Source organism: Papio anubis, chromosome 10 (assembly GCF_008728515.1).
Source record: "Papio anubis isolate 15944 chromosome 10, Panubis1.0, whole genome shotgun sequence".
NCBI classification, from domain to species: domain Eukaryota; kingdom Metazoa; phylum Chordata; class Mammalia; order Primates; family Cercopithecidae; genus Papio; species Papio anubis.
Window position 1 is genome coordinate 54,748,090 of NC_044985.1, and position 27,924 is coordinate 54,776,013.

The 27,924-nt window shown below is 36.4% G+C and overlaps 1 protein-coding gene across 6 annotated transcripts in view; it reads right to left on the reverse strand.

Annotated features, from left to right (window-relative positions):
- Nucleotides 1-27,924, reverse strand: part of TLK1 (tousled like kinase 1) — a 166,493-nt gene that overhangs the window by 16,624 nt on the left and 121,945 nt on the right. For all 6 annotated transcript variants that reach the window (XM_031651351.1, XM_031651352.1, XM_031651354.1 and 3 more), the window contains 3 exons: nucleotides 20,443-20,509; nucleotides 7,103-7,200; nucleotides 3,598-3,679 (listed from right to left, as the gene is read on the reverse strand). In XM_031651351.1, the coding sequence (XP_031507211.1) occupies nucleotides 3,598-3,679; nucleotides 7,103-7,200; nucleotides 20,443-20,509 (247 nt within the window). The remainder of the gene's footprint in view (nucleotides 1-3,597; nucleotides 3,680-7,102; nucleotides 7,201-20,442; nucleotides 20,510-27,924) is intronic.

Consider the following 27,924-nt stretch of genomic DNA (forward strand, 5'->3'; position numbering starts at 1 on the left):
ACCTAACTACATCAGTAATAATTCCTTAATCTCGTCTAATACCTAACCTGTCTTCAATTTTCCCTGGTTGTCTCAAAAAGAATTTATACTTCATTTGTTCAAATCACCAGCCTATTTCTTAAATTAAAAAAACAGAATGATCAGTGTTTTAACAGCTTTATATGACTTGTGTTTTTTTTTAAACAATGAATACTATTAAAGAGACATTTAATAATTTTGGTTCTATTGTGATTTATACAGAAAGGTGCCCCTTTCACTTAAAAGTTTACGTATTTATTAGAAAGAAGGTCCCCATTCCCTCCCATCAATTTAACCTAAACATAAGCAGGAGGGGATAAACAGTAAAGTGACTACTTTGGTACAAAACTATAAAAGTATGAGATGAGATATAATACAGCATACAGTTGTTAAGAATATTCTCTTTGCAATCAGATTAGCTTATTAACTGAGTGACTCTGTGCTAATACCCTCTCTGAGCCCCAAAAGTTAGGGTTATTGAGAGGATTAAATGGGGTAAAACATATGAGGTGTTTAGAACAATACATGGTACAGCCAAGAAACATTAGCTAATTACATATTATTATCAAAGGTTAAGTGTAAAGAAACTAAAAAGAATAAAAATAAAATAAGTTTATGTAAGGGACAAGGCAGAACAAATCTATAAAGAATTAAATTCAAAGGCAATCATAAGAAACGATAATTGAAGAAAAAACTAAGTATATAACCAATAAAAAGTTATTATCAGAGTACACTGATTATAATAAATTATATATAACACATCATCCTCCCAAGATTTCAGGTGAGTAGAAGTAAACCTTTCCATAAGATTAATATGGCAATCACTCAGCAACTGACTCAACATCTCCCACCTTGGTATAAAATACAACTCTTTACTTCTTGACTTACAATCTGCTTTTTCTCTGGCTGTTTTCCAACAGACCTGGCAATCATGAAAGGGCTTTAAAGGGCTTAGAGAATGATGTCACTAGTATTTAGGTCAGTATAGAAAGTTCAAGTCACTGGGCCCCAATCTGCACTTTCTAATCTCTATGTAAGCCTCTTCTACAAAAGTCCTACCTATGAGGCTAAAATAGTTATTTAAAATACAACCAGGCAGTAGTAAAGGGCTGTTATGAAGGCTCATGGTAAGTTCATAAGCTCAACAACTTTTAGGCCACGCTAATGCTAACTGCACTTTTAGTGACTTTTAGATCCCAGCTGAACTATCATGATAATCTTTTCTACCTTATGTTAAGCCTACTTCACCCATTAAGGTCTTAAGGATAAACTATTATTAGAATCAGAGAAACAGGAATTGGAAGAGAGCTCAAAGATCACTTTTGATGAATGAGGAAGGTGAGGACCCTGACATGTAATGCTTATCTAAGTTAACAAAATAACAAAAAATAGTGCATGGTTGAACTGATACCAGAACTGAAGTTCTCTTAATCTAAATCCCATTTTTCCAACTCAGAACCAGAAGCGAGAAGGGCATAGTCTTTGACCCATGCAACAGTCAGGATTCCTTTTTTTTCTGAGAGAAAGTGTCTCCCTCTGTCCCCCAGCGTAGAGTGCAGTAGCACAATCTTGGCTCATTGCAACCTCCCACCTCTAAGGCTCAAGCAATTATCATGCCTCAGCCTCCAAGTAGCTGGGACTACAGGCATGTGCCATCATGCCGAGCTACTTTTTTTTGTATTTTTAGTAGAAACAGGGGTTCACCATGTTGCCCAGACTGGTCTCAAACTCCTGAGTTCAGGCAATCTGCCTGCCTTGGCCCCACAAAGTGCTAAGATTACAGGTATGAGCCATGGCCAACAGGCAAGATTTCTAATAATCTTATTAGCTTATCTTAGATGTTCTATGTGATTTACATGTGACAACTCAGTTAATCACTGCAACAACCCTATAATGTAGGTATTGTTACTATTCCCAGAAGGAGACATGAGACAGAGATTTAAATAATAAGCCCAAATTAATAAAATTAGTCAATAGCAGTCAGGATTTAAACTTAGCTGTACGGCTTCAGAACCAAAGCTTTTAACCAACTATGCCAATATGTAATGAAGCACAAAGTATTACAAGGAATCTGTAATACTATCAAATACACCAAATCTATCTGAGAAGATGCAGAGGGTCAGGGAAGCTGTTTAGAGGAACTAAAGATGAGCATATACCCTTCACTAGGACTTCATTCTAAGAGCAAATGGGAAGCTACTGGCGCTTTTAAGTAGGACAGATGATCAGGTTGCCTTTTATAAAAAGTTTACTCTATTTGCAGTGTACAATATGACTTGAGAAAAGCAACGCCCAAAAGAAGACAATCAGCTATGAGGTTCCGGAAGAAGCCTTGAGCTAAGAGACAGAAGGGAAGGGTCATGGCTGAATTAGGAGAACTTAATGACATTAATAATAGCAGGAACTAGGGACTTATAATATGTGAGGGCAAGGGAATAAAGGGAAAAGAAGAGCATACGATGGTTTTTGTGTTTTTTTCACTTGAGGGACCACACAGATGAATGGCAATGTTATATACTGAAGTCAGGGAAGTCAGAAGCAGTGTTAAAAGGCATTTTAAAGGAGAGGAAGACAACTTCTATTTCAAATGTGAGTTTCCAGTACCTACGAAGCAGAGGTAAGTTATGTATACAAACACACTTTGAGGTATTGAGCTCAGAAAGAAAGTGTGAGCTGTGTATCACCTGGGGGTGACACCAAATAGACAACCCAGTGAATGAAAGAGGATAAAAACCTTCTTAAGAGAGAATACAGAATGATAAAAGGGACCTTAGGAATCCAATATTTAAAGGTTACACTAAAAGATACAACGTAAAGTACAAAAAAAGAAAGAAAGGTATAAAATAGTGAACATGGGGAGTAAAAATGCCTACATTTATACATATGCATTTGAGAAACAGACTTGACATAGGTAGAAATTTGGATAAATTCAGGACATGTTAATACTTCAGACGTTTTTAAATTAAGGGGTACAATCTTTCTATAAGTGTACTGTATTAAATGGCTACCTGCCTATCTTGATTTAAATAGCTGCTACTCTTTGTATTGGACTGGTTAATGGTGACTAGGTATCAAATATCACAGGGACTGTGCAGGTGGCAAACAGTCTTCGGATTCTGGAAAGAAGACAACAGAAGCCACAACAAACCCTTTTTTGTAATGAGGACATATAATCGATAAACAAAAGACAAGTACCTCTTTTTTTTTTTTTTTTTTTTTTTTTTTTGGAGATAGGGTCTTGCTGTGTCACCCAGACTAGAGTGCAGTGGTGCAATCATAGCTCATTGTGGCCATGAATTTCTGGACTCTGAGATACTCCCACCTCAGCCTCCTGAGTAGCTGGGGCTACATGTGTGCGCCACCACACTTGGCTGATTTTTTTTTTTTTAGTACAGACGAGGTCTCACTATGTTGCCCAGGTTGGTCTCAAACTCCTGGCCTCAGGCACCCTCCCATCTCCCAAAGCCCTGGGGTTACATGTGTGAGCCACCATGCCCAGCCAACATAAGTACTTCTTAACCACATACTCCTATATCCTTGCTACATTAGTGTAAAAAAACAGAATAAAATTTACATTACCTTATATACTTCACTAAAGCCACCTCTACCAAGTAGATGAAGTAATAAATATCTTTCATTTAATGTTGGGTGATCTTTGAACCTTATGGGTGGGGGGAAAAAACAGACATATTAAAACACACACACAAAAATTCCTTCTACATTGAAGTTCTACTCTCTTATTTTACTCCTAGCTATTTATTTCTCAGTTACTCCACTGCTAATTTCAAATTTCATTCAATATTTCTTTTCATTCTCTACCAGTCTACCTGCACAACTACCACCCATCTTAAAGCTTTGGTGCTCACAAAACTTAACTTTTATAGCTCAATATTCAGGATCAATGACCAATTATAGCACTCTCACAAAGACCTAACAATTACTGCATTGCCAAGAGCTTCATAAAATCCTTTATGTACTCAGCATGAATCACTTCTCTGGAAAAAACAGACTTTTATATTGGGAGTTATAATTAATATTTTACAGTATGGACATATGATTAAACACAATTATAAACTGGCCTTCATCATTAAATTTTACTGTCTTTGGACTTTTGTAAAATAAATTAACCACCAATTTTTAAAAAGATTTTTTAAAATTAAAAAAAAATCACTCATAGGTAATACTACCACTATTACTATTTAGTATTTATTGTACTTGCCGTATATAGGCTGAGTATCCCTTATTGAAATACCTGGAACCAGAAGTGTTTCCGATTTTGGATTTTTTTTTTTTAATTTTATTTTAGGATACTGCCAACTGAGCGTCCTTAATCTGAAAATCCAAAATCTGAAATGCTCCAATGAGCATTTCCTTTGTGCATGACCTTTGAATGTCATGTCAGTGCTCAAAAATTTTCAGATTTCAGAGCAGTTTACATTTCAGATTTCCAAAATTGGGATGTTCAACTTATGTGTTGTATGCTCTTACCTGTATTAACTCATTCAGTTTTCAACTCACCCTATCAGGTAGGTCTTATAACTATGTCTATTTTATAAATGAAGGTACTGCTGCAAAGAGAAGTTAAGTAACTTGCTTAACGGCTAATAAAAGGCAGGACTTAGCAGAAAATTATGGTTCCAAAATGTACACTTTCAAAAAAAAAAAAAAACCAATGTTAGCTTTACAATGCTAACACACTGCTTTTTTTGTTTGTTTGTTTTGAGACAGAGACTCGTTCTGGCTCATCTAGGCTCACTGCAGCCTCCGCCTCCCGGGTTAAAGCAATTCTTCTGCCTCAGCCTCCCGATTAGTTAGGACTACAGTAGGCATGTGCCACCATGCCCAGCTAATTTTTGTATTTTTAATAAAGACAGGGTTTCACCATATTGGCCAGGCTGGTCTCGAACTCCTGGCCTCATGATCCCCCTGCCTCGGCCTCCCAAAGTGCTGCGATTACAGGCAGGAGCCAACACGCCCGGCCAAAATACATTGTATTTTATTATTTTTTTTCAAAATCAATTGACTACAGATTAAGTAATTTAAGCTTTTTCTTGAGAAACTTGTAGATATAAGAAATTTCTGCTTCGTTTCAAGCCACACTGTAAAGCTGTAAGAGTTGATTTTATTTTCATCAATGTAAGTCAGATCCACAAAATTTGAAATGTAATTTTCAGAACAGTTAGTCTTAAATTAGTTTTGTACCATATGCTCTATTAGATTTTCTTTTTTAGACAGAGTCTCACTTTTTTTTTTTTGACAGAGTCTTGCTCTGTTGCCCAGGCTGGAGTGCCGTGGCACAACCTCCGCCTCTTGGGTTCAAGTGATTCTCCTGCCTCAGCCCTCCCAACTAGCTGGGATTACAGGTGCCCACCACAATGCCCGGCTAGTTTTTTTTATTTTTAGTAGAGATGGGGTTTCACCATGTTGGCCAGGCTGGTCTCGAACTCCTAACCTCAAGTGATCCGCCCACCTCAGCCTCCCAAAGTGCTGGGATTACAGGCGTGAGCCACCACACCTGGCCCCTCGCCTTTTTTTTTTTTTTTTTGAGACAAAGTCTCACTTTATCACTCAGGCTGGAGTGCAATCTAGGCTCACTGCAGGCTCAACATCCCAGGCTCAGGCGATCCTCCCACCTCAGTCTGCCAAGTAGCTTCGACAACAGGTGCATGCCACCATTCCCTGCTAAGTTTTGTATTTTTTGTAGAGACAGGGTTTTTCCACCTTGCTCAGGCTCGTTTTCGACTCCTGGGCTCAAGTAATTTGCTTGCATTGGCCTCCCAAAGTGCAAGGATTACAGGCGTAAGCCAGCACACCTGGCTTTCATTAGAATTTTAATCTGACATAATTTAGGTTATTCCATAACTATATTATTTCTTTCCCTTCACACAATGGAATGATCTGTGTATTTCTGAATTACACACATACATAGACATCACAAGAAGGCCTTTCTAAGCAAGATTTTATTTCACTCAGAAATTGGCCACTTCCTATTCTGATACTTGTATTAACTCATGAAGCTTTAAACTACATGAATAGTCTTAAAGATGAAGTGTAAACAGAAACCTTTCCTCTCTTTTACATCAGCTAAATCCAAGTAGTACCTTGCTTAATTTCTACTTCTACGTCTTGCTCAATTTCTATCTTTTTCATGAAGCTCCCACAAGCCCACAGATATTTTCTTTTCTTTCAATTGCTTCAACATGTACTGTCTATGGCACTCATTCTGACAACCGATTAAGAATACAGACTGTAACTTCTACTTTTCCATTTCTCTCCCAATTCTTGCATAATGTGGGACACATGGCTTACTGAAATACTTTTGGTTGAAATAATTTCTCCTTCACTACTATAACATTAACTTTGGTATTCAAATATTTGTTAAGTGTCTGCCATATGGCAGGCACTGGTCTAGGCTTTATGGATACAGCAAGAACAAAACCAAGTCCTTGCACTCATGAAGCTTACATTCTAGAGGGAGGAGACAATAACTACAAAATAAATTTATAATTTCAGATAGTGATCAACATTGTGAAAATGTAAAGCAAGGTAACAATACTAAAAGAGGATATGAAGAGGCAGAGATTGGTTTTTTTTTTTTTTTTTTTTAAGAAATGGGGGTCTCACTATGTTGACGAGGCTGGTTTTGAACTCCTGGCCAAAGCAATCCTCCTACCTTAGCCTCCTGAGTAGCTAGAACTACAGGTGAGCAACACTGGGCCTGGCTAGGGACTACTATTTTAAATACGGTGGTCTAAGAATGGCCTTTCTAAAGAACATTTGGAGTGAGATAAGTAATTAAGCCAATTAGGTGTTTAGAGGAGGAACATCCAGGCGGAGGAAATGGTAAGCACAAAAGCCCACTGAGATGGGAATGCCCTTGACATGTTTAAGAGAAGGGAGGACAGTTAGGTGGCCCAGGACCAGATCATAAAAGGCCTTCCAAGCCATGGGAACGACTTTGGATCTTTTCTAAGTACGATGAGACAACCCAAGAAGGAAATATTGTGTTTACGCTCTCTACGGGGCGGGGAGGGGAGGAGTTGTTTTAATCATATAAAACTGTGAAATGCAAATAATGACTTACTGTGAATTATCTTCATTGTTTATTCTTTTCAGCTCACGTATGTGAAGATTTCTGACTCTTTCCAAACGTTCAAGTTCTGCCTGGATTTCTGCCTCTTCCTGAAAATGAAGAGAGGGGACTATAACAAGCTCAATTTATTTGCAATATAAAAAAGATATTTTTACCCATGCATCAATTTTTTACAGTGATGGGAAGAATAGTATATTATAGAGTTAAAAGACCAAAGTGCTCTTTTCAATGCCCAAAAGATGGAATGAGATAAGGCAAAAATCTATTTCAAGAAAACATCCTCCACATGAAAATCTATACCTAATCAGATGCTGGGTTGTATTCTGTACTACAAGAAATCTGTTTTTATAATGTGTATACTGTAAGGTAGTTGAAAACTGACATAACATAAAATGAGCTATTTCTAGTCCATGCAAATTTTAATTTAAGAAGGAATAATTTACTAGTAGAAAACAAATAAAATGAAAATATTTTATAATAGTTAAAAGAGGAAGAAAGAAAAAAGCAGAATGATTCTTCCTACACCTTACAGCATTTGGAGTACAAATACATACATACATACACACACACACACACACAAATTGACCACTCACTTGGATCTTACTGCAATCCTAAAGAGATATTACAACAAAAAATTTATAGATTGCTGTAGCAGACCCTAAGGTATCAGAGCAGAAGTAAATAAATCTTAAAGAAATTTAATAATCAATATAAATATTGTGACAAACACATTTTTGTCTTAAAATACACAACTTTTAGACTAGCCACCAAAACAAGTAAGTACACGTATCACTCATGTCATTCATTCATTCACACACACACACACACACACACACACACACCCCTTTGTCAATACAAATTTGAATACTACTATAAAAATGGGTAAGACTAGAGCTGGGTGCAGTGGCACACACCTGTAATCCTAGCACTTTGGACTTTGGGAGGCCAAGGCGGGCGGATCACCTGAGGTCGGGAGTGCGAGACCAGCCTGACCAACATGGAGAAAGCCCGTCTCTACTAAAAATACAAAATTAGCCAGGCATGGTGGCACATGCCTGTAATCCCAGCTGTTCGGGAGGCTGAGGCAGGAGAATTGCTTGAACCTGAGAGGCGGAGGTTGCAGTGAGCTGAGATCGCACCATTGCACTTCAGCCTGGGCAACAAGAGGGAAACTCCATCCCCACTCTCCACCCCCCCACCACTGGCCAGCAAAAAAAAAAAAAAAGGATAAGCCTGTGCCAGGTTTCAGTGAAAATTTCTAGGCCAATTTCTTTCTTCACTCTGTCACCCAGCTGGAGCGCATGGCATGATCACAGCGCACCCTAGCCTTGACCTCCCAGGCTCAAGCAATCCTCCTGCCTCAGCCTCCCAAGTAGTAGGACCACAGGCATGCACCACCACACCATTTTTTTTTTTTTTTTAGAGATGGGGTCTCACTATATTGCCCAGGCTAGGGAACTCCTGAGTTCAAGGGATCCTCCTGTTTCAGCCTCCCAAAGTGTTGGGATTATAGGTGTGAGCCACCATGCCCAGCTTAGAATATTTTTAGTACATAATTTTGAAGTAAAGAAATACAGATCACCTTGGCATAATGTGTACCCACTAGAATTGTAAATCTAGACCACACGGAACAGAAGTTTTTTCTGAATAATGCATTTAAATATTTCATCAGCTCCTTTGCTTCTTTTCTTTTAGTAACTTATCTTTTGATATAAAAAATTCTTTACCTCAAAATATAACTCTGAAATTTACTTTGAAAATATAAATATTATCATTTCATTCAAAGACAGATAGTAGAGGCATAAAGCTTATTACAACGGTACCTAAGACAGAAATTCAGAGGAATATTTTAAGCATTAAGAGGAAAAAACAAATTACATCTCTATCTTAAGGTTACTTTTATTATTTTAAAATGAAATTCAACCACTACTTGTTGCAGAGACATTTAATGCACATTTGATATTACATGGCAAACAGAAAATTTCAAAATAAATTCAAACGAAGATAAATCTTTCTAGAATTATTGGGAGATTTTCTAAAATAGGTACACTACATAGATTGTCTTAATTTAACTGAAATTTCCTCATTAATAGCTTCAGTCACATATATTTTTAATTTTAGTTTTAAAAAATGATATCTTAGGAGATTCAATAAAGTTTCATTATAAAAACAGGAAGTAAATTTTAAAGCTTTGAGACAAAAAACTCAAAACATAGCTTAGTTATCATAGTTTAGCCATCTAAAATAGATAAGAAACTGGCCATACAGGTTTACCCAGGAGTATGAAAGAATTTAATTTACACTAGAAATCTAGAATCTAGATTCAGTTCTAATCTAGACTAGAATCTAGAAAGCAACGACTTTTCCCCTGCATATTACTAACATTTGCTGCTCAAGAACTTAATTTGACTGTCATACGTGTAGGAAGCTACTCAACATTTGGTAGGCTGGTGAAAGTTTAAATAATCTGATAAAATTGTGAAAAGCCTATTAGAATAAATACTTGTTTTAACCTTTATTTGAAATTGTGGCATGGGGAGACTATCTCAATAGTGAATTTATAAAAGCTAAATTTTATTGAGTCATAAATATATGTTACAAGATTCAAATAGGTTGCTGAGGAACAAAATTACATTTGTTTTATAACCTTCAGATGTCTATACAATGGTAGTAATCAATATTACAAAATAAATACCTGTTAAAGTAAAATGTATGTCTGTATCAGCAAATTAAAGCAGGCTTTTTTTTTTTTTTTGCCTCTAAAAACATGACAAATACGTCCCATAAAAATCTTACAAAATAAAAGCCCAAGCAAGTTTCATTCCATTTGAATTGTTAAGTTTACTGGAAGAAAAACAAAATGTCAGTAGCACTAGAGAAAGAAAAAAAGATGGATTCTGGGTATTTAGAAGGAAATATCAAGGGAAGAAACGATGTCTTATATAGATAGATATAAACCCACCATACTCAGTGAAATATATTTGTCTTTCATCTTGTAACTTAGTATATCGCAATATCTTAGACTTCAAGCAAACTGACACACTTCTGGGGGAAAGGTAACTCTGCTACTCTTAAAAATTCCACTAAGAAAAAGTACATATATTGTGATGGGCTGAATGTCTGTGTTCCCCCAAAATTCATGTACTGAAGCCCTTATTCCCTAACAGGGCAGCATTTGAAGATGAGGCCTTTGGGAGGTACTCAGGGTTGGATTAGGTTATGGGGCCTTCATGATGGGATTAGTGGCCTTATGAGAAGAAAGGTCTCCCCACCCCCATCCAAGGAGCACAGAGAAAAGGCCATGCAAGGACAAAGTGAGAGGGTGGCTATCTGCAAGCCAGCAAGAGAGCCCTTACCCAAAACCAAACTCTGCCTGATCTTGTCATGGACTTCTAGAACAAATTTCTGTTGTTTAGGTGCCCAGTCTGGTATTTTGTTATGGCCAACACACATACTTGTAGGTAAATGCTAGGGCAGTACTACCTAGCACCTTGTCCTCAGAGAATGGGGCAAGGCCCACTTTTGGTTTGGCCCAGGGTACAATAGTTTGAACAACTAACTTATCTTTGCTACAGATCATTTCCAAAGATCTATACAGTAGCCTACATTCTCCTTGCCTGAGACTGACATTAACCTCTGGGCCATCCTCAGAATTACTCTTTTTCCAAGGGTTCAGGAGAAGACAGGATTAACTAGGCTTACAATTGATCTGAATTCATCACAGAATAGAATCCTCAAACTCATAGCAAAACTAGGCCAGATGAGTACACTGAAAGGAGACAATCCAATCAGCTAAGTTGTGCTTAGTAAGAACACCAAGTTTCAGTCCTGAATTCATACACTAGTTGAGCAGTTAACGAAAGCAGAGAAAATCTAGAAGAAACAAAGAGACAAATAGCATCTCCAGAAATGAACTGGTCTCTGTAGGCTATTACAATGAAGAGACATAAATAAGAACAGAGTGTATTAAAGAGAGAGGTAGGTTTGGCAATTAAATACACAATAAAAGGACATGGCTCTTTTCTGTTTAAACAAAAAATACAATGGAAAATTTAACAATACATACTATAGCTATTTTAACAGTATTTTAAAATAAAATCTAACACTCTCACATAAAAAGCCAAGTCAGACAGGTATACAACAGATCTCAATACTGTCTCATTGTTTAAGTAATCTGCAAAAAACACTACCTTCTAACAATTAAAAATAAAAAATAAATGTGTACGGATAAATCCCACAGCAACTTCACTAGAAGACTTTGTCCCTCACCAGATCTTCAGCACAGAAATGCTTTCTATTTGTAATCAAAGTCTCTTATGGCAACTTAATATTCCTCTGGCTCAAGTCTATAAGTCAAATGTAGGCTGCAGCAATGCAGAATTTCTGTAAAATTCCAGGTTAAAAATGATAGGTGGTTCCTATGTGAGGGAGATGTTTTTAAAAAAGAAAAGAAAATCGCAGATGAATCTGGAGTATTTTGGAACATTTCTCATAATGGCATTTTTTTTCAAAAGGCAATTATTAAAAAGTGAAATATGGTAGGCATTAAAACTATAAGGCTTAAAAAGTTATAAAACACATTTTTATATGTAAAGCCAATACATTTCCTGAAAAAATTAAACTTGCTAGTTTAAAGTTATTTAGCAAATCCTGAATACATGTTACATATTCTCTCTACCAAAAAACTCAATTTCTAAGAACTGCCTTCTCATAAAGCCAAGATAAAATAGGAAGTATTTTGATGTATTATTCTCAGTGTGCCTATAACCTATGGGAGTTGGTAGAAGAATATAGCTTGGAACAGTCTAGTCACCATAACAACACTACTTGATTAAGAAAATCAGTTCAGAATGAGGTTTTAACACCAGCCAGGTGCGGTGGCTCACGCCTGTAATCCCGGCACTTTGGAAAACCGAGGCTGGTGGATCACCTGAGGTCATGAGTTCGAGACCAGCCTGGCCAACATGGCGAAACCCTTTCACTACTAAAAATACAAAGATTAGCTGGACATGATGGCGCTTGCCTGCAACCCCAGCTACTCGGGAGGATGAGGCACAAGAATCACTATAACCCAGGAGACCAAGGTTGCAGTGAGCCAAGATCACATCACTGCACTCCAGCCAGCCTGGATGACAGAGTGAGACTCCGTCTCAGAAAAAAAAAAACAAACAAAAAAAACTACAATTTAACACCAAATTTACTTTAGTAATGTGAACAATATTAATCCCTTAAAAGTTAACATCTCTAAGTCCTAAAAAAATTAAATTTTAATTTCACAAACTATTTATAATGCCATTCTAAAAGTTTACCACCAAGAAAGCAAAAGGTGAGATTAACAAAAGGCACTATTAAAATCTAATTAAGGGCCGGGTGCAGTGGTTCATGCTTATAATCCCAGCACTTCAGGAGGCCGAGGTGGGCGGCTCACGAGGTCAGGAGTTTGAGACCAGCCTGGCCAACATAGTGAAACCGCGTCTCTACTAAAAATATATAAATCAGCCGGGCATGGTGGCAGGAGCCTGTAGTCCCAGGTACTTGGAAGGCTGAGGCAGGAGAATCGCTTGAACCCAGGAGTTGGAGGTTGCAGTGAGCCCAGATTGCGCCACTGCACTCCAGCCTTGGTGACACAGCGAGACTGACTTTAAAAAAAAAAAAAAGCTAATTAAAAACAAAGGGCAGTGCAAAAAAACAACTGAGAAAATTAGCAATTTATTTCGAATTTATCCTTATTATGTCACCGTATTATATGCTTTCCCATATCCTAAATATGAATGTGTGAGATATGAACCAATAAAAGTAAAAGCCAGCCAACCAACCAACCAATCAAAATAACCACCTAGACAAAGCAGGTCTGAATTTTGAAACTATTGCACCATAATCATATTTTTGCTTGAGAATAATTGTGTAGACTGGGGAGAAGGGTAGGAGAATGAGAAAAGACAAAGATCATTAAATACTGGCGGCTTTCTTTCCTAATTATATAAGTGTTCCCTCCACTCCCATCCCCAATCACTAAAGTGGCTTATTACTGATGAGAGCATACTGTATCACCTCAGGTGTGTTCAACTAGCTTAGAAAATTAGTACCTTTACTCAATGTTTTGCTCTCTACACACTTCATTTCCTGTTTTTCTGGGTGTGTGTGGAGGGGGTAATGGTTTATTCTCCCTTCAAATGCATAAATATGTACATTAATACCCATAACTTGGAATGACTGTTAAAATAGGCAGGTTTTAATTCTGTCAGTTCCTCTATTATAACAAAACAAAACAAAAACTACCTCCCCAGCATCAAATAAATGTTTAAGAATTCAACTGATTGGCAAAATTTAAATATCTAGCACACTTGTCTTAAAAATATTTACAGCTGCTGTATTATAGGAGTGAAATTCTGTAATGTTCCACACTAACCAAGGGGCTGACAACAAGCCTGAGCACACACTGGTGCGATGCCTTCGTGTAGTGTACTGCAGTCCTTCTTCCAGTTTTCGTTTCTGCCTCCCCGCCTCAACTTTTTTTTTTTTTTTGGTAGAGACAAGATTTCCAACTCCTGGGCTGAAGCGCTCCTCTGGCCTCTGCCTCCCAAAGTGCTGGGATTACAGGCATGAGCCACCACGCCTGGCTCTGCTTCCTTTTAAACCTAGTCTTCTACAGACTCATAATGCATATGGCATGGATTTAGTTATGATTGGGAAGGGCTGGTAGCCAAGCAACTGTTTTCTCTTTTTTGTGAAAGTTATCTCTGAACTGAATTTACAGATCTGAATTACAAACCCTGCTGATGGCTAACATGATTTCTAAGATTCTTTCCAAAATGTTTTAAATTCCATTGCCTGTATAACAACAGGATTAATACTAAACACTGTGGGTCAGGCACGGTGACTCATGCCTGTAATCCCAACACTTTGGGAGGCTGAGGCGGGCAGATCACAAGGTCAGGAGTTCCAGACCAGCCTGACCAACATGGTGAAACCTCATCTCTACTAAAAATACATATAAAAATTAGCCAGGCATGATAGCGCACACCTGTAATCCCAGCTATTCAGGAGGCTGAAGCAGGAGAATCGCTTGAAACTGGGAGGTGGAGGTTGCAGTAAGCCAAGATTGTGCCACCGCACTCCAGCCTGGGCGAAAACACACACACACACACACACACACACACACACACACACACAAAGGGGAAGTAAAACACCTTTTACCTCTACATTTTCATTTTGGTAGCTGAACATTATCTACTACCAAGTTAAGGTTGTGTGATTATAAATAGGGAAAAATAGAGCCAGGATAGTTTGTAGGTCCAAATGTGAGTAAGAGATAAGAACGTAAACACTAATGAGTTTTCCCATCTACAGCTATTTAACGTTCTCTCACCACAGTCATCTTTTTAGGACAACTACTCATTTTTAAATGGAAAATAGTAGTAAGGACAAATTGTAAAGTTAGAATTCCAGCACTCTTCTTGGCACCTTTCTTGCACACGCGCGCACACACATACACACACACACCAAGAAATCAGGAATCTTTCAACATTCTTCATGGGCTTAATCACGACTTTTTCTAGTATAGTGTACTTTTCCCAGAATTCCACTGAAAACTGCCTACACAAGCAGCATCCTGTGTCAGGTTCTACGGAAACATCATGTACAATGTAGTTGGCTTTAACTGAGAGAATTCCTAGAAGATTTCTTCCAGTCATGGCTATAAATATAAAGATGAACAATAGGTTTAAAGATTAAGCCCTCTAGCATTATACTGCTCATTATTTTCATTCAAACCTAAAGTGACAAAAAATGTCACATATGCAAACTTATTCTTTGTGGTCATACTAAGGGTTTGATAAGTCAGATGACAATGGTGTTCTAGAAAGAAAGACCAATGGGGACACCAAACTTCAAGAATATTTGGGGGTCAATTCACCTAAAGCCAACGCCCTGTATTCTCCACTGTTCAAAAGGCTTGTAGACAATCCATTGTCTTCCATTTCAACTAGTTGCATGGTCCACTGTGAAGGAGTGAGAAAAGAGCTGTGTACTTGTTCTTGACCTGTAAAGATTTCATCATGGAAGATTAATACTGATGCTGCTGCTGCCTGTTACTGGTTGTTTCTCTTTGCAGGTGCCAATATCGATCAGAGAACAGGATTTCAGTGGCAGAGTTGTTGCTATACTGTTATCTCTTCAGAACGGAGGCACAAGGAGAGATGAATGCCACATCGCAAGGAGCAAAGGAGAGAGAGAGAAAGAAATGGTGTCAGGTGGCATGTTGGATGTGATTTTTGTTTTAGTAGAGATTGAGATGACTGTAAATTGTTTAGCTGATTCCTTCGGTCTGCAAAGATACATTTGTGTTGGTGCTGATGATTCTTGACTAATCCTGTTTCAATTACAAACTGGTTATGTTTTTCAAATAAAACTCTGGCACTTATATTCAGGGCTCATAAGTCAAATGCACTCACACACACACACATACCAAAACACACACATTAAAGCCAATCCCTACTACACTATTTAATACTCCATACTGAGATGTCACACTTTCTAAACACATTCTCTCCAACTAATCAAATATTTAAAATCAAGAAGACAAAAAAATTTGAAGACAAGAAAATAAAGAGTAACATACCCACATGTTGTTCATATCACAAACTTGAGCTGCAGTAGTCTCAAGACATAGTTACTGAACCTAATAACTTTCAAAATTCTCATTTACTCATCAGTCTGGGGTATTATGACTAGTAACTTGTATCTTTTTAAAAATATGGACATTTCAAGGCATTTAATTTTGCAGGGATTGTATTTTATTTTTAGTTTTATGTGTTAATTTAGTGACAATCCTTGAAAGCAAATCCATACCTTTTTCTTCAACTCCAGAATAAAGATCTGACTATATAATCAACCTAGCAGAGCTTCTGAATCACAAAGATAAATTGTTTTCCCATAATTTGAATTTATCAGAGACAGATATCAAAACCTGATCAACTATAAGAGCCAGCAGGTTTTTGGTTTGTTTCCTTGAACCCACAACTCCACATGGGCACAGGTAGATAAAATAGGATCATTAGAAGCTTTGCCTCAAATTAACAACTTTTTAAAGATAGGAAATTACTCTCTTCGCAACTACAAGCTTTTATTAATAACTGGGGAAGTCTGTATATAATTAATGATAACTAAAAAAGTTACTTGTTCCTTCTGAAATACTTTCAGGAATAATTTGTATAGTCTCCATATATTCTATTATACAGTTCTATTCTAAGAATTCCTTAAGATATATTTTAAAATTATTTGAGTTTTTATTAAAAAATGTTTTTTTAAAAGGTCTTTGTTGACTGACCTTTAAAAATAGAGTGAAAATCAATATATTAACTTAGTTAATAACAAAGAAATATTGTAGTTCATACAATGGTCACTAACATAATGCCCAAGGAAGAAAATATGTGAAAGAGAATGAAAAAGAATGTGTATGAAAAATAATTAACTTAAAACTGTTCTCCTTTATCTGTAATGAAAATGAAATAGTATGTTCACCCCCCAATACATCAAAAAAAAAACTTAGGGAAAAGCAAACAGTCCAGTACTTAACAGAGATGCAAGGAAAACCACAATGAATTAATTTTTCTGAATACAATGAATCAACTTACTATTAGTCTACAACAAAATAATTCTAGGAATTAATCACATGGGTACAGTATTGAAATAGGACTGGGAATGGTTCAAGTTTTGGCTTTGTCACTTACTGGTGGTATTACTCCAGAGGAAGTATATATAGATCTGGGCATTCAAAAAGGTGTAATTAATGTTCACTCAAAAATGGTTAAAGCTTCAAAGTCTATAAAAAGTAATATGTAATTCCATTAAAATGGGAATTTGAATTATGCCTGTGTCAGGCAGAGTATGGCAGTAAGTCACTTAATAAATAGGTGAGCAACGACTGCATAAACTGGGAACAACTAAAACAATAAATATTAGATGAAAGAATTCTTGATACAGTTGAGGGGAAAAAAAAGTGATGCTGCTCCACAGTGATTTCCCTAATCTCAGAAGAGAAAAATTAATAAGCCCGTAAGTAAGTTTACATTTACTTTTTGGTAGTAACTAGCAACACCTATTTATTTTAGCCAAGTACTTACTTTTGGAGGTTTCTGCCTGACTCTCATTCCTTACTCTATCACACTTTGGATAACAGACTAAGGCTATGTTTGGATTTATTATTTTTCTAACTCTGAAGAACAGTATAAAATATGAACTAAACTTTGTGATTTATTCAAAGGTAAACATACTTTTTCATATTTTAGTTTAGCTTTTCAATTATAGTGATTATCATTATGAAACACAATGCATGTCATAAATTATCCACTTCAAGAAAAAGTAAACAGGCCCGTCTATTATCATATGTCCATATGCCATGGGTTTCCTCCATGAACTTTCGTCCTTCAGTGCTAAGAAAGTTAGTCTAATAATTAATTCTGCTTAATGTTAAGAATTTATTGAAGGGACAAAGAGCAAGAGAGTCACCTGTGCTAATGCAAAAGTATGCCAGGCTCCAAATCTAAACCACAAACTGACTGGTTATATTTCCTGTGCAGGATACAAGGGGCATCAAATATTCAGATCCAGCCTATGGTAGAAGCTGTATACTTACAAGTTGGAGTACAGTTCATGTCTGCTTAATAAACCCAGAAGCTGATAAGACAGAAGTGATAATATCTTTTCTTTTGACTCAAGCCTGTCCTGTGTGTGTTAAAAGTCTGTTTAATCTTTTTTAGAAAACAGAATGACCTTTTTCCCACTGTGCTTCAGAATACCAAATAACTTATTTGTATACATGTAACATTGCTTATTATTTTTTAATTGTATAACTCAAAAATTAATACTCAGTTCTAAGCAGGCAACTGCTATTTATGCTCTAAGGTGACATTACTTGCTTAATTTTGTTCCCTGTATGTACTACTGGCCACTTTCTTTATAATACACTCATTCTTCTCACCCAAAATAGTCTCTCAGAAGAAAATCTGGGTATTCATGACATGAGAGTATGTTTCAGCATTATTGTTAATCCATTTCCCCAAAATATTCCACGATGAAGGTCAAAGAAAAGAAAATTTATGTTGTAAATTAGTTAAAAAGAAGATAAAGTTAGAAATCTTAAGACAGCTCAGTAAATCTGATAAAAGCTAGAAAAAAAAAAGCAGGAAAAAGATTATGGAAGGGATAGTTATAGGGAAGAGTAAGTAAATACGAAAAATATAGAAGTCAAACACTGGGAAGGAGGAGAATACGAAGGTTAGAAGGTTTAGTGTTCTACAACATTTTACAAATGTCTATATAATATTTGGACACTAAGTATACCTTATGTTAGAAAAGTGTTTTTCACAGAAACCAGTGTTTTCAAAGTACCAGGAAAGCTTTAAAACCAATCAACCAAAAACAAAAACAAACCCTCCTTTGAAGCCTTTTCAAAGTGTACTTTTTGTAATACAAATAGCTAATTCTGAATTTAACTGCTTTACAATTTCAGATTTTATAACAGATTTTCATAAAATAAGGTGCACATGTAAAATGTCATCATTTAGAAAGAGTAATCTGAAATTTGGTATTACATGTGAAAATAATAACCCTTCAATAAAACTCTCAAGTACATCTTGGAATCACTAAGTATTCCTTTATCACCACAGGCTGGTTAGAAAATAACTGATAAATCTTTACATGAGACATCAAGCATAGGCCCTTATGAACTCATTATAAAAACAGTTTAGGTGGGCACACAGATACTTATGACTCATCCTGTACTAAAAATTCCCTTTTCCCTTCTATAGTTCCTTTACATGGTTCTATCATTATCATAGAACGATTACGATAGTTCTATAGCTCCATCTATTATAGAGAATAGACTGAAGTTGTCAACTAAGTCTCAAAGAGCAGGAAAAGCAGTCAATAATTGCAATAGAACAAAATAGAACTACTTAAAAAACAAAAAGACCAAAATAAATCATTTTTGAATTCACTGTTCAAGTAGTTTAGGTTGAAGCTTTCTGGGCAGTTGGCCTAGACAGATATAGCATATTAAAGGATACTAATGCAAATTATATATAATAATTTTCTATTCCCTATAATTAAATGGTAGGAGTCCCCAGCATATTAATAACATTTCCAAAACAAATTAGTATGCAGTGTAATAGTAGCTGCTATCAGAATGGGTTTCTCTGTCCTACCTCACCCGATCCCATGGAGACAACTTCACAGATACTATCTCCACTCATTCAATTTTACCTATAATTCAGCCTATTTAAAAAATTTAAAGAACCTGACAAGCAGAAAGCACAAAAAATTGGGTCAAAGAAATAGAATTTTATGTCTGTCGGTAACTTCATTTTGAGGGAAAAAAACCTACTCTGTTATTACTACTTCTCTGAAATCATTTGAACTAAAATTAAGACCTGTAAAAACAATAAACTGATTACAATTTCAGAGTTTACAAACAAGTAGAAAGATATACATTATTTAAAAGTTTGCAACAGTAACACATAGAAACGTGTTTTCTCAGTTTTATCCCTTTATACTATTACTAAGTGCTTTTTCCTATGTACACCACCTAATCGAAACATCACACATGCAACAAATTAAAAGATAAGCCGAAGAAATAAGTTTGCTATTTAAAATTGGTATTTCATTATGAAATTAACATAATACAGAATTTTAGATTTCCTCTTTAAAATGAAGTATTTTTTACCAAAAGGTAGTACTTAAATAGAGTACTCTGAAGACTCTGGAGGTCTGTCCAAGAATCATTCCTCCACTACAAGGACATGGTATATCATCATCTCAAGATTTTTAAGTTGACACAGATAAACGAATGTTATTTTCATATACTCAACATAAAAATGTAATTTTGGCCGGGCGTGACAGCTCATGCCTGTAATCCCAGCAGTTTGGGAGGCCAAGGCGGGTGTATCACATGAAGCCAGGAGTTTGAGACCAGCCTGGCCAACACAACGAAACCCTCACTCTACTGAAAATACAAAAATTAGCCAGGTGTGGTGGCACATGCCTGTAATCTCAGCTACTCAGTAGGCTGAAGCATGAAAATTGCTTGAACCAGGGAGGTGGAGGTTGCACTGAGCTTAGATTGTGCCACTGTACTCCAGACTGACAGCGAGACTGTTTCAAAAAACAAAAATAATAATAAATAAAATAAAGTAACTTTAATGCATCTCTTTTTAATCTGAAATGTTTAATTTGAAATCTTACTCTCTTAAATTTTGGCTTTTAATATAACACAACTTCCCACAAATTCTGGTAGCAAATTGAACTAAAAATGCAGCATATGTTTCACATACCTTTTTGAGATGTCCTAGTCTAAGTTTGAAAATTTCTTCCTGTTCATGATATTCTGCCAAAGTCAACCTGTCAAAAATGAAATTTTAATTCTACATATTGAGATTAATACTTAGTTTATTAACAACTAGCAAAATATAAAAATCAAATGGAAATACTAAAATGTGGACAACTTTAAGCCCAAAATGTATGAGACAAAAATCCTTTGAGATATTCTTCAGAATATATTTAATACTTTTAGATGAAACAGTTAACTAATTCTACAATGATTTAATGAGTACCATTTATCAAGTGATGTTCTAGAATTTATATCCTAAGGATACAGTGAAAAACAAGACAATTTCTCCTTACATATTAGTATGAGCTTACACTCTGGAGGTAAGCAAGTATTAAAAAAACCCATGTGATGAAATCAATAAGTTTAAGTAACAGTAAGTGTCATGAAGAAAGCAAAAAAGGATGGTATGGTAATGACTAATCGCATTACGTTAATTTGGACTGGGTGTTAGAGAGGTGACCTTCATCTAAATACAAAAAGACAACCACGAGAGGACTCTGGGGAGTATATTCTAGACATGAGTTATAGAAAGTTTAAAACTCTAAGATGAAAATAGTCTTGGCATATAAATAGAAGAGAAAAAATGGGAGTAAATTAGATGTAGTCAAAAAGGTTGTGAGTAGTAGGAGAAGCAACCTGGGGAGACATACTATGTATAGATTTGTAGGCAAAGTAAAGAATTTCAGTTTTACTCTAAGAGTAATGGGAAATCACTGCAAAGGGAGTCAGTTCAGTTTGGGCAGTTCTTAAAAAGAGGAAAAAAACAAAGACATTTTTCCTTTCCCTGCTTCAGTGTGTTGGGAGTAAATAGGAAAGATTTAAAAAATGCTAAAACTTTAGTTAAAGTACTAAATTCTGGCCAGGTGCAGTGGCTCACACCTATAATCCCAGCACTCTGGGAGGCTGAGGCAGGTGGATCACTGGAGCCCAGGAATTCCAGACCAGCTTGGGCAACACAGCAAAATCCTGTCTCAATCTCCCCTCACCCCCAAAAAAGCACTATATTCTTATACGCCAAATATAGAGATAGGGTCTTGCTTTGCTGTCCAGGTTGAATTTGAACTCCTGGGCTCAGGTGACTCTCCTGCCTCAGTGTCCCAAGTAGCTGGGAGTACAGGTGTACACCACCATGCCTACCTACTTCAAAATCTTAATAAAAATAGATACAGGACTTTAAGTCTTCAAAGTGCTTCATGGTTATCTTATTATTTCAAATATTCTTACCTAACTTTGAAAAATAATCAGTTTAATATATGCAGAACCATAATACGAACTTATTAGGGTCTCGCTCTGTTGCCCAGGCTGGAGTGCAGAAACCATGATCTCAGCTCACTGCACCTCCACCTCCCAAATTCAAGCAATTCTCCCACCTCAGCTTCCAGAGTAGCTGGGACTACAGGCATATGCCACCATGCCTAGCTCAGTTTTATATTTTTAGTAGAGATGGAGTTTTGTCATGTTGGCCAGGCTGGTCTTGAATGCCTGGCTTCAAGTGATCCACCCACCTCAGCCTCCCAAAGTGCTGGGATTACAAGTGTGAGCCACCACAACCGGCCCATACCCCAACTTTTAAAGAATAGCTCTTATCTATCATATTCAAGCCCTTGTTTAATTTACTTATGTGTTCTGAGGTTATTTCATTAAGCTCCTAACTCAGGTGTGATCTGTTTGGTTTCAGTCCCTCAGCAACATTTAGCATAAATGCTGTTTCCCTTTAGCTAGATGCTAATTATATTTACTAATTCTAAAAAAGGAGTATTCAAAGGAAATAAACAAAAACAAGAAATTCGGTTAGTATTCCACTCGCAACATCTTAAGAGCCAAAAAAAATTAAAATTTTAAATTAAATCTCTCTACCCAGTTTTAGGGTGACACAACTACTGGATTTTATTACACTGAATATAGCAATAGTTGATAGATGCAGCAGTTGCTTATAGTAAATTTAGAGAATTAAATGCTGGAGTGTGAATGTAGATGAAGTGAGAGAGGGAGGAGGAGGAATGTGATACTAAAGAAAATGAGGTTGAAAACTAAAATGTATAATATCTCAACTAATCTAGAAAAGAAAAGATGTAGGAATGTTGGCAAAAAGCTTCTGGATATGGGTATAGGTTTACGCCACTAGAGGAAGTTTCCCTGTATAACAGGATCATAAATTCATATTCTTAAAGTATGGTTTTAGGTCCACTAGTAGGTCATAGGATGGGCTCATAACTAATTTTTAAAAGATATTTAAATTTGTTTTGTTTCTATATAGAAATTCTATACTAAGATTTTTACTGAATTACAAAACAGCTAAAATTTGGCATATCTTAAACCAAAATTAGTACATGACTTGAGTTACTTGAAATTTTTGTCCTACCAAGAGGTCTGGCTATCAGATATAACTGCAAAGTTCCTACACATGCACATGGCTACACTTTGTGCAATTTGAGAGAAATGGTATTTTGTTGTTGTGTGTTGTTACGCTACTCACTTTCCAGGGCAGTGATTCTTACCATTTTACAATCACAGAGATCTTAAAAAACAAAACAAAACAAAAACAAAACAAAACAAAAATCTGAAGGAAGTTATAAATACTCTTCCCAGAAAATTTTACATATATATAATTTTGGGATTCACAAATCTCAGTAAGAGTTCCTCTGCCAGCGTCTTGTCTTGCCAATTAGAATGCAAACCCCCAAATGACAAAAGAGCCATTTCTTACATTTTCTCTCCATCTCCTACTAGGAAGTAGTAGGGATTATTAATATCTGACACATTGTAGCTTCTTCGATAATCTCTGTCCATTTGTATTAATAAAAAACGCTTTTAAAGAAATCTACGTATTTAGATAAAAGAAATTGGGAACAATCTTCTTTAAAGAAACAGGATTTTAGACACAGAATGAAAAGAGCTAAGCTAGGATAATGTTCACATCAGTGGCTTTTAATTATCAATACTTTTATGTGTATAAGATGCTTTTAAAAAAACCTGCCCTCTCAAACAATTCAGTCGGTTAAATTACTTAGCAAATCTTTTATTCATAGATAAGGCAAAGATATAGTCCATCTCTTCCCATAGACTCACATCTGATGAGTTAAATTATTAATATTTTTATTATACACACACAAAAATATTTTTATTATGCACACATAACAATGTAATATTTTTATTATGCACACATAATATTTTAAAAGTTAACAAATTTAAACCCCAAACATAGGACTTGACTCCTGATAATCTTCCATACTAAGTCTGAGTAAATGAAAAATTTTTAAAGTGTTCTAAAAGAGTTCAACAGAAACGTGGGGTGACAGTATTTTAAAAAGTTAGTCGAAATACCAAAAAAACAGGGAATACTCATTTTAAACAAATTTGGTGTTAAATGTCTTAAAGACATTCTGTTTAAGCAAAGAATTAACCTGAAGCCTCAAAAAACACAAGCTATGGTAAACAGACTGTTAGAGGTACTTAAACAAAAATTAGCCAGATGTGGTGGCGCACACCTGTAGTCCCAGCTACTCAGGAGGCTGAGGCATAAGAATCACTTCAACCTAGGAGGCAGAGGTTGCAGTGAGCTGAGATTGTGCCACTGCACTCCAGCCTGGGCAACAGAGCAAGAAAAGAAAACAACAACAACAACAAAAAACCCAAGAAAACTAACATCATAGTTAATGGTGAAAATGGAAAGATTTTCTCCTAATATCAGGAAAAAGACAAGGACATCTACTTCCATCACTGGTATTCAATATTGCACTGGAAGTCCTACCAGAGCAGTCAGTAAGGAGAAGAAATAAAACACATCTAAATTGCAAGCTAAGAAATAAAACTGTATTTGCAGATGACATGCCTTTATATTTAGAAAATCCCCAGAAAATGCACAAGAAAAAAATCACTAAAACAATAAATAAATTTGACAAAGCGGCAGAATAGGAGAGCAATACACAAAAATCAGTTACTTCTATATACCAGCAATGAACAACCTGAAAAGGATATTAAGGAAGCTATTACATTTACAATAGCATCCAAAAGAATATAATACCTAAGAATCAATTTAACCCAGGAGGTGAGAGACTTGCCTACTAAAAACTACAAAATATTGCTAAGGATTTCAAAAAGAGCTAATCAGATGAAAAGATATCCTATGTCCACAGATTGGAGACTTCCAAAAAGTATGGTACTGCCATAAGAATACACATATATACCTATGAAACAGATTTGAATTCAGAAATAAACCCAAAAATCTATGGCCAGTTGATTTCTGACAAGGGTACCAAGACCATTCAATGAGGAAAGAATAATCTCATCAACAAATAATGGGGGGACAACTAGAGAACCACATGCAAAATAATGGAGTAGGACCCCTACTTCACTCTGTGTACAAAAATTAACTGAAAATGAATGACCTAAATATGGGAACTAAAACTATTAGAAGATAACACAGGAGGCTGGGCACAGTGGCTCATGCCTGTAATGCCAGCACTTTCGGAGGCTGAGGCAGGTGGATCACTTGAGGCCAGGAGTTCAAAACCAGCCTAGCCAACATGGTGAAACTCTGTCTACTAAATATACAAAAATTAGCCAGGTGTGGTGGTGGGCACCTGTAATTCTAGATACTTGAGAGGCTGAGACGGGAGAATCACTTGAACCTGGGAGGCAGAGGTTGCAGTGAGCTGAGATCGCGCCACTGCACTCCAGCCTGGGTGACAGAGCGAGATCCTGTCTCAAAACAAAACAAAACAAAACAAAGGGAAGATAACAGAGGGGTAAATCTTCATGACTATAAATTTGGCAATAAATTCTTAGGTTTGTCACCAAAAGCATAAGCAACAACAGTAACAAAAGTCAACAAAATACAATTCATAAAAATTAAAAACATTAAAAATTAAAACAATTGAATTCATGGAGATAGAGAGGATGACGGTTACTAGAGCCTGGAAAGGACTGTGGGAAGGGGGGCAAAAGGTGGGGTTGGTTAATGGGTGCAAAAACATAGAATGAGTAAGATCTAGTATTTGGTAACACAAGAGGATGACCACAGTCAACAAAACTATATTGCACATTTTAAAATAACCAAAAGAGTATAATTGGAATGTTTATAACAAAGAAATGATAAATGCTTGAGGTCATGGATACCCCATTTACCCTGATGTGATTATTACACATTGTATGCCTGTATCATAATATATCATGTACCCCATATATTGGTTGGTAGGCCTACTTTCAGTGGCAAAAACCACAATTACTTTTGCACCAACCAAATACTATGTACTCATGAAAATAAAAAACTCCTGTACATCAAAGGATATTATCAAAAAAGTAAAAGACAACTTACAGAATAGCAGAAAATATCTGCAAATCATGTATCTGATAACAGTTTAGTATCCAGAATACAAAAAAAAAGAAACAAATACCTCCCACAACAACAAAATAACAAACAGTCTCGTGAAAAAATGAGCAAAAGACTTGAACAGACATTTCTCCAAACAAGATATATAAAGTCCAGCAAACACATTAAAAGATGTTCAACAACATTAAGTCATTAGGGAAATGCAAATCAAAATCACTGTGAGATATCACTTTACACCCACCAGGATGGTTATGATTTTTAAAATGGGAAAGTAAAAAGTATTGTCAAGGATGTAGAAAAATAGGGATAACTGTCATGCTGGTGGGAATGTAAAACGGTGCCGACTGGAAAATAAGCAGTTCTTGAACAAGATAAGACATAGAATTACCATAATACCCAGTACTAGATAGATAAAACAAAACATAAGTCCACACAGAAACTTGTAGACAGGTGTTTATAGCAGAACTATTTATAATAACCTAAGGGTGGAAACAACCTAAAGGTCCATCAATGAATGAATGGATAAACAAATTGTGCATAATCACACAATGGAGTATTGTTCAGCCATAAAAAGAATGAAGTACTGCTACATGCTACAACATGAATATACCTTGAAAACTTATACTAAGTAAAAGACACAAAAGGTCACATAAGGTATGAGTCATTTTATATAAAACATTCAGAAGAAGCAAATACACAGAGAAAGAAAACTGATTATTTGCTACTGGAGGTGAGAAGAGAAAGGGCTAGGGAGTGATTATTTAATGTGCACAGAGTGTTCCTCTGGGTTAAGGGAACAGTTTTGAAACTAGAGAGAAGTGATGGTATATAACACTGTGAATGTACTAAATGCCACTGAACTGTACATTTTAAAATGGTTATTTGTATGTTATATGAATTTAATCTCAATTTAAAAATGTTATCACTAGGAAAAAAAATAGGTGATTGTGGGAGGGATGAAACTAGTTTTCTTATGAAGACTCCAAATGTTCACAACATAATAGAAATTGAATTGCAATTACTTACACTTCGTATAAGTATAATGGCTGATATGGTTTGGCTGTGTCCCCACCCAAATCTCATCTTGAATTCCTACATGTTGTGGGAGGGACCTGGTGGGAGGTAACTGAATCATGGGGGCAGGTCTTTCCCATGCTGTTCTCATGATAGTGAGTAAGTCTCACAAGATCTGATGGCTTTAAAAAGGGGAGTTTCCGGCTGGGCTTGGTGGCTCATGCCTGTAATCCCAGCACTTTGGGAGGCCGAGGCGGGCAGATCACCTGAGGTCAGGAGTTCCAGACCAATCTGCCCAACATGGCGAAACCTCGTCTCTACTAAAAATACAAAAAATCAGCCAGGCTTGGTGGCAGGCACCTGTAATCCCAGCCACTCAGGAGACTGAGGTGGGATAATTGCTTGAACCCGGGAGGCAGAGATTGTGGTGAGCCAAGATCATGCCACTGTACTCCAGCCTGGGCAAAGAGCAAAACTCCGTCTCAAAAAAAAAAAGGGCAGGGGGGAGTTCCCCTATACAAGCTCTCTTCTCTTGTCTGCCACCATGTGAGACATGCCTTTCACCTTCTGTGATGATTGTGAAGCCTCCCCAACCATGTGGAACTGTTAGGTCCATTATATCTCTTTCTTTTGTAATTTGCCCGGTCTCAGGTATGTCTTTATTAGCAGCGTGAAAGCGAACTAATACAATGACTTACACACCAAGTACCACTGTGATATGCAAAATAATGGCCAAAGATTTCCATATTCTAATCCTTGAGACATGTGAATATGTTAGGTTATAAATAAAAGGAAAATGAAAGGTACCAGGTGAAATTAAGGTTGCTTATCAGCTGACAGTAAAACAGGGAGTTATTCTGCATTACCCATGTGTGCCCAGAAGGAAGGGGCGGCAGTGTCAGAAACAGAGTAATATGACAGGTGAGACATTTGACTGGCCGCAGCTAGCTATGAAGACAGAAGGGGATCATAACCCAAAAAATGTAGGCAGCTTTTAGAAGCTGGAAAAGGCAAGGAAATGGATTCTCTTCTAGAGTCTCTAGAAGTAACATAGCCCTGTTAACAACTTGATTTTAGCCC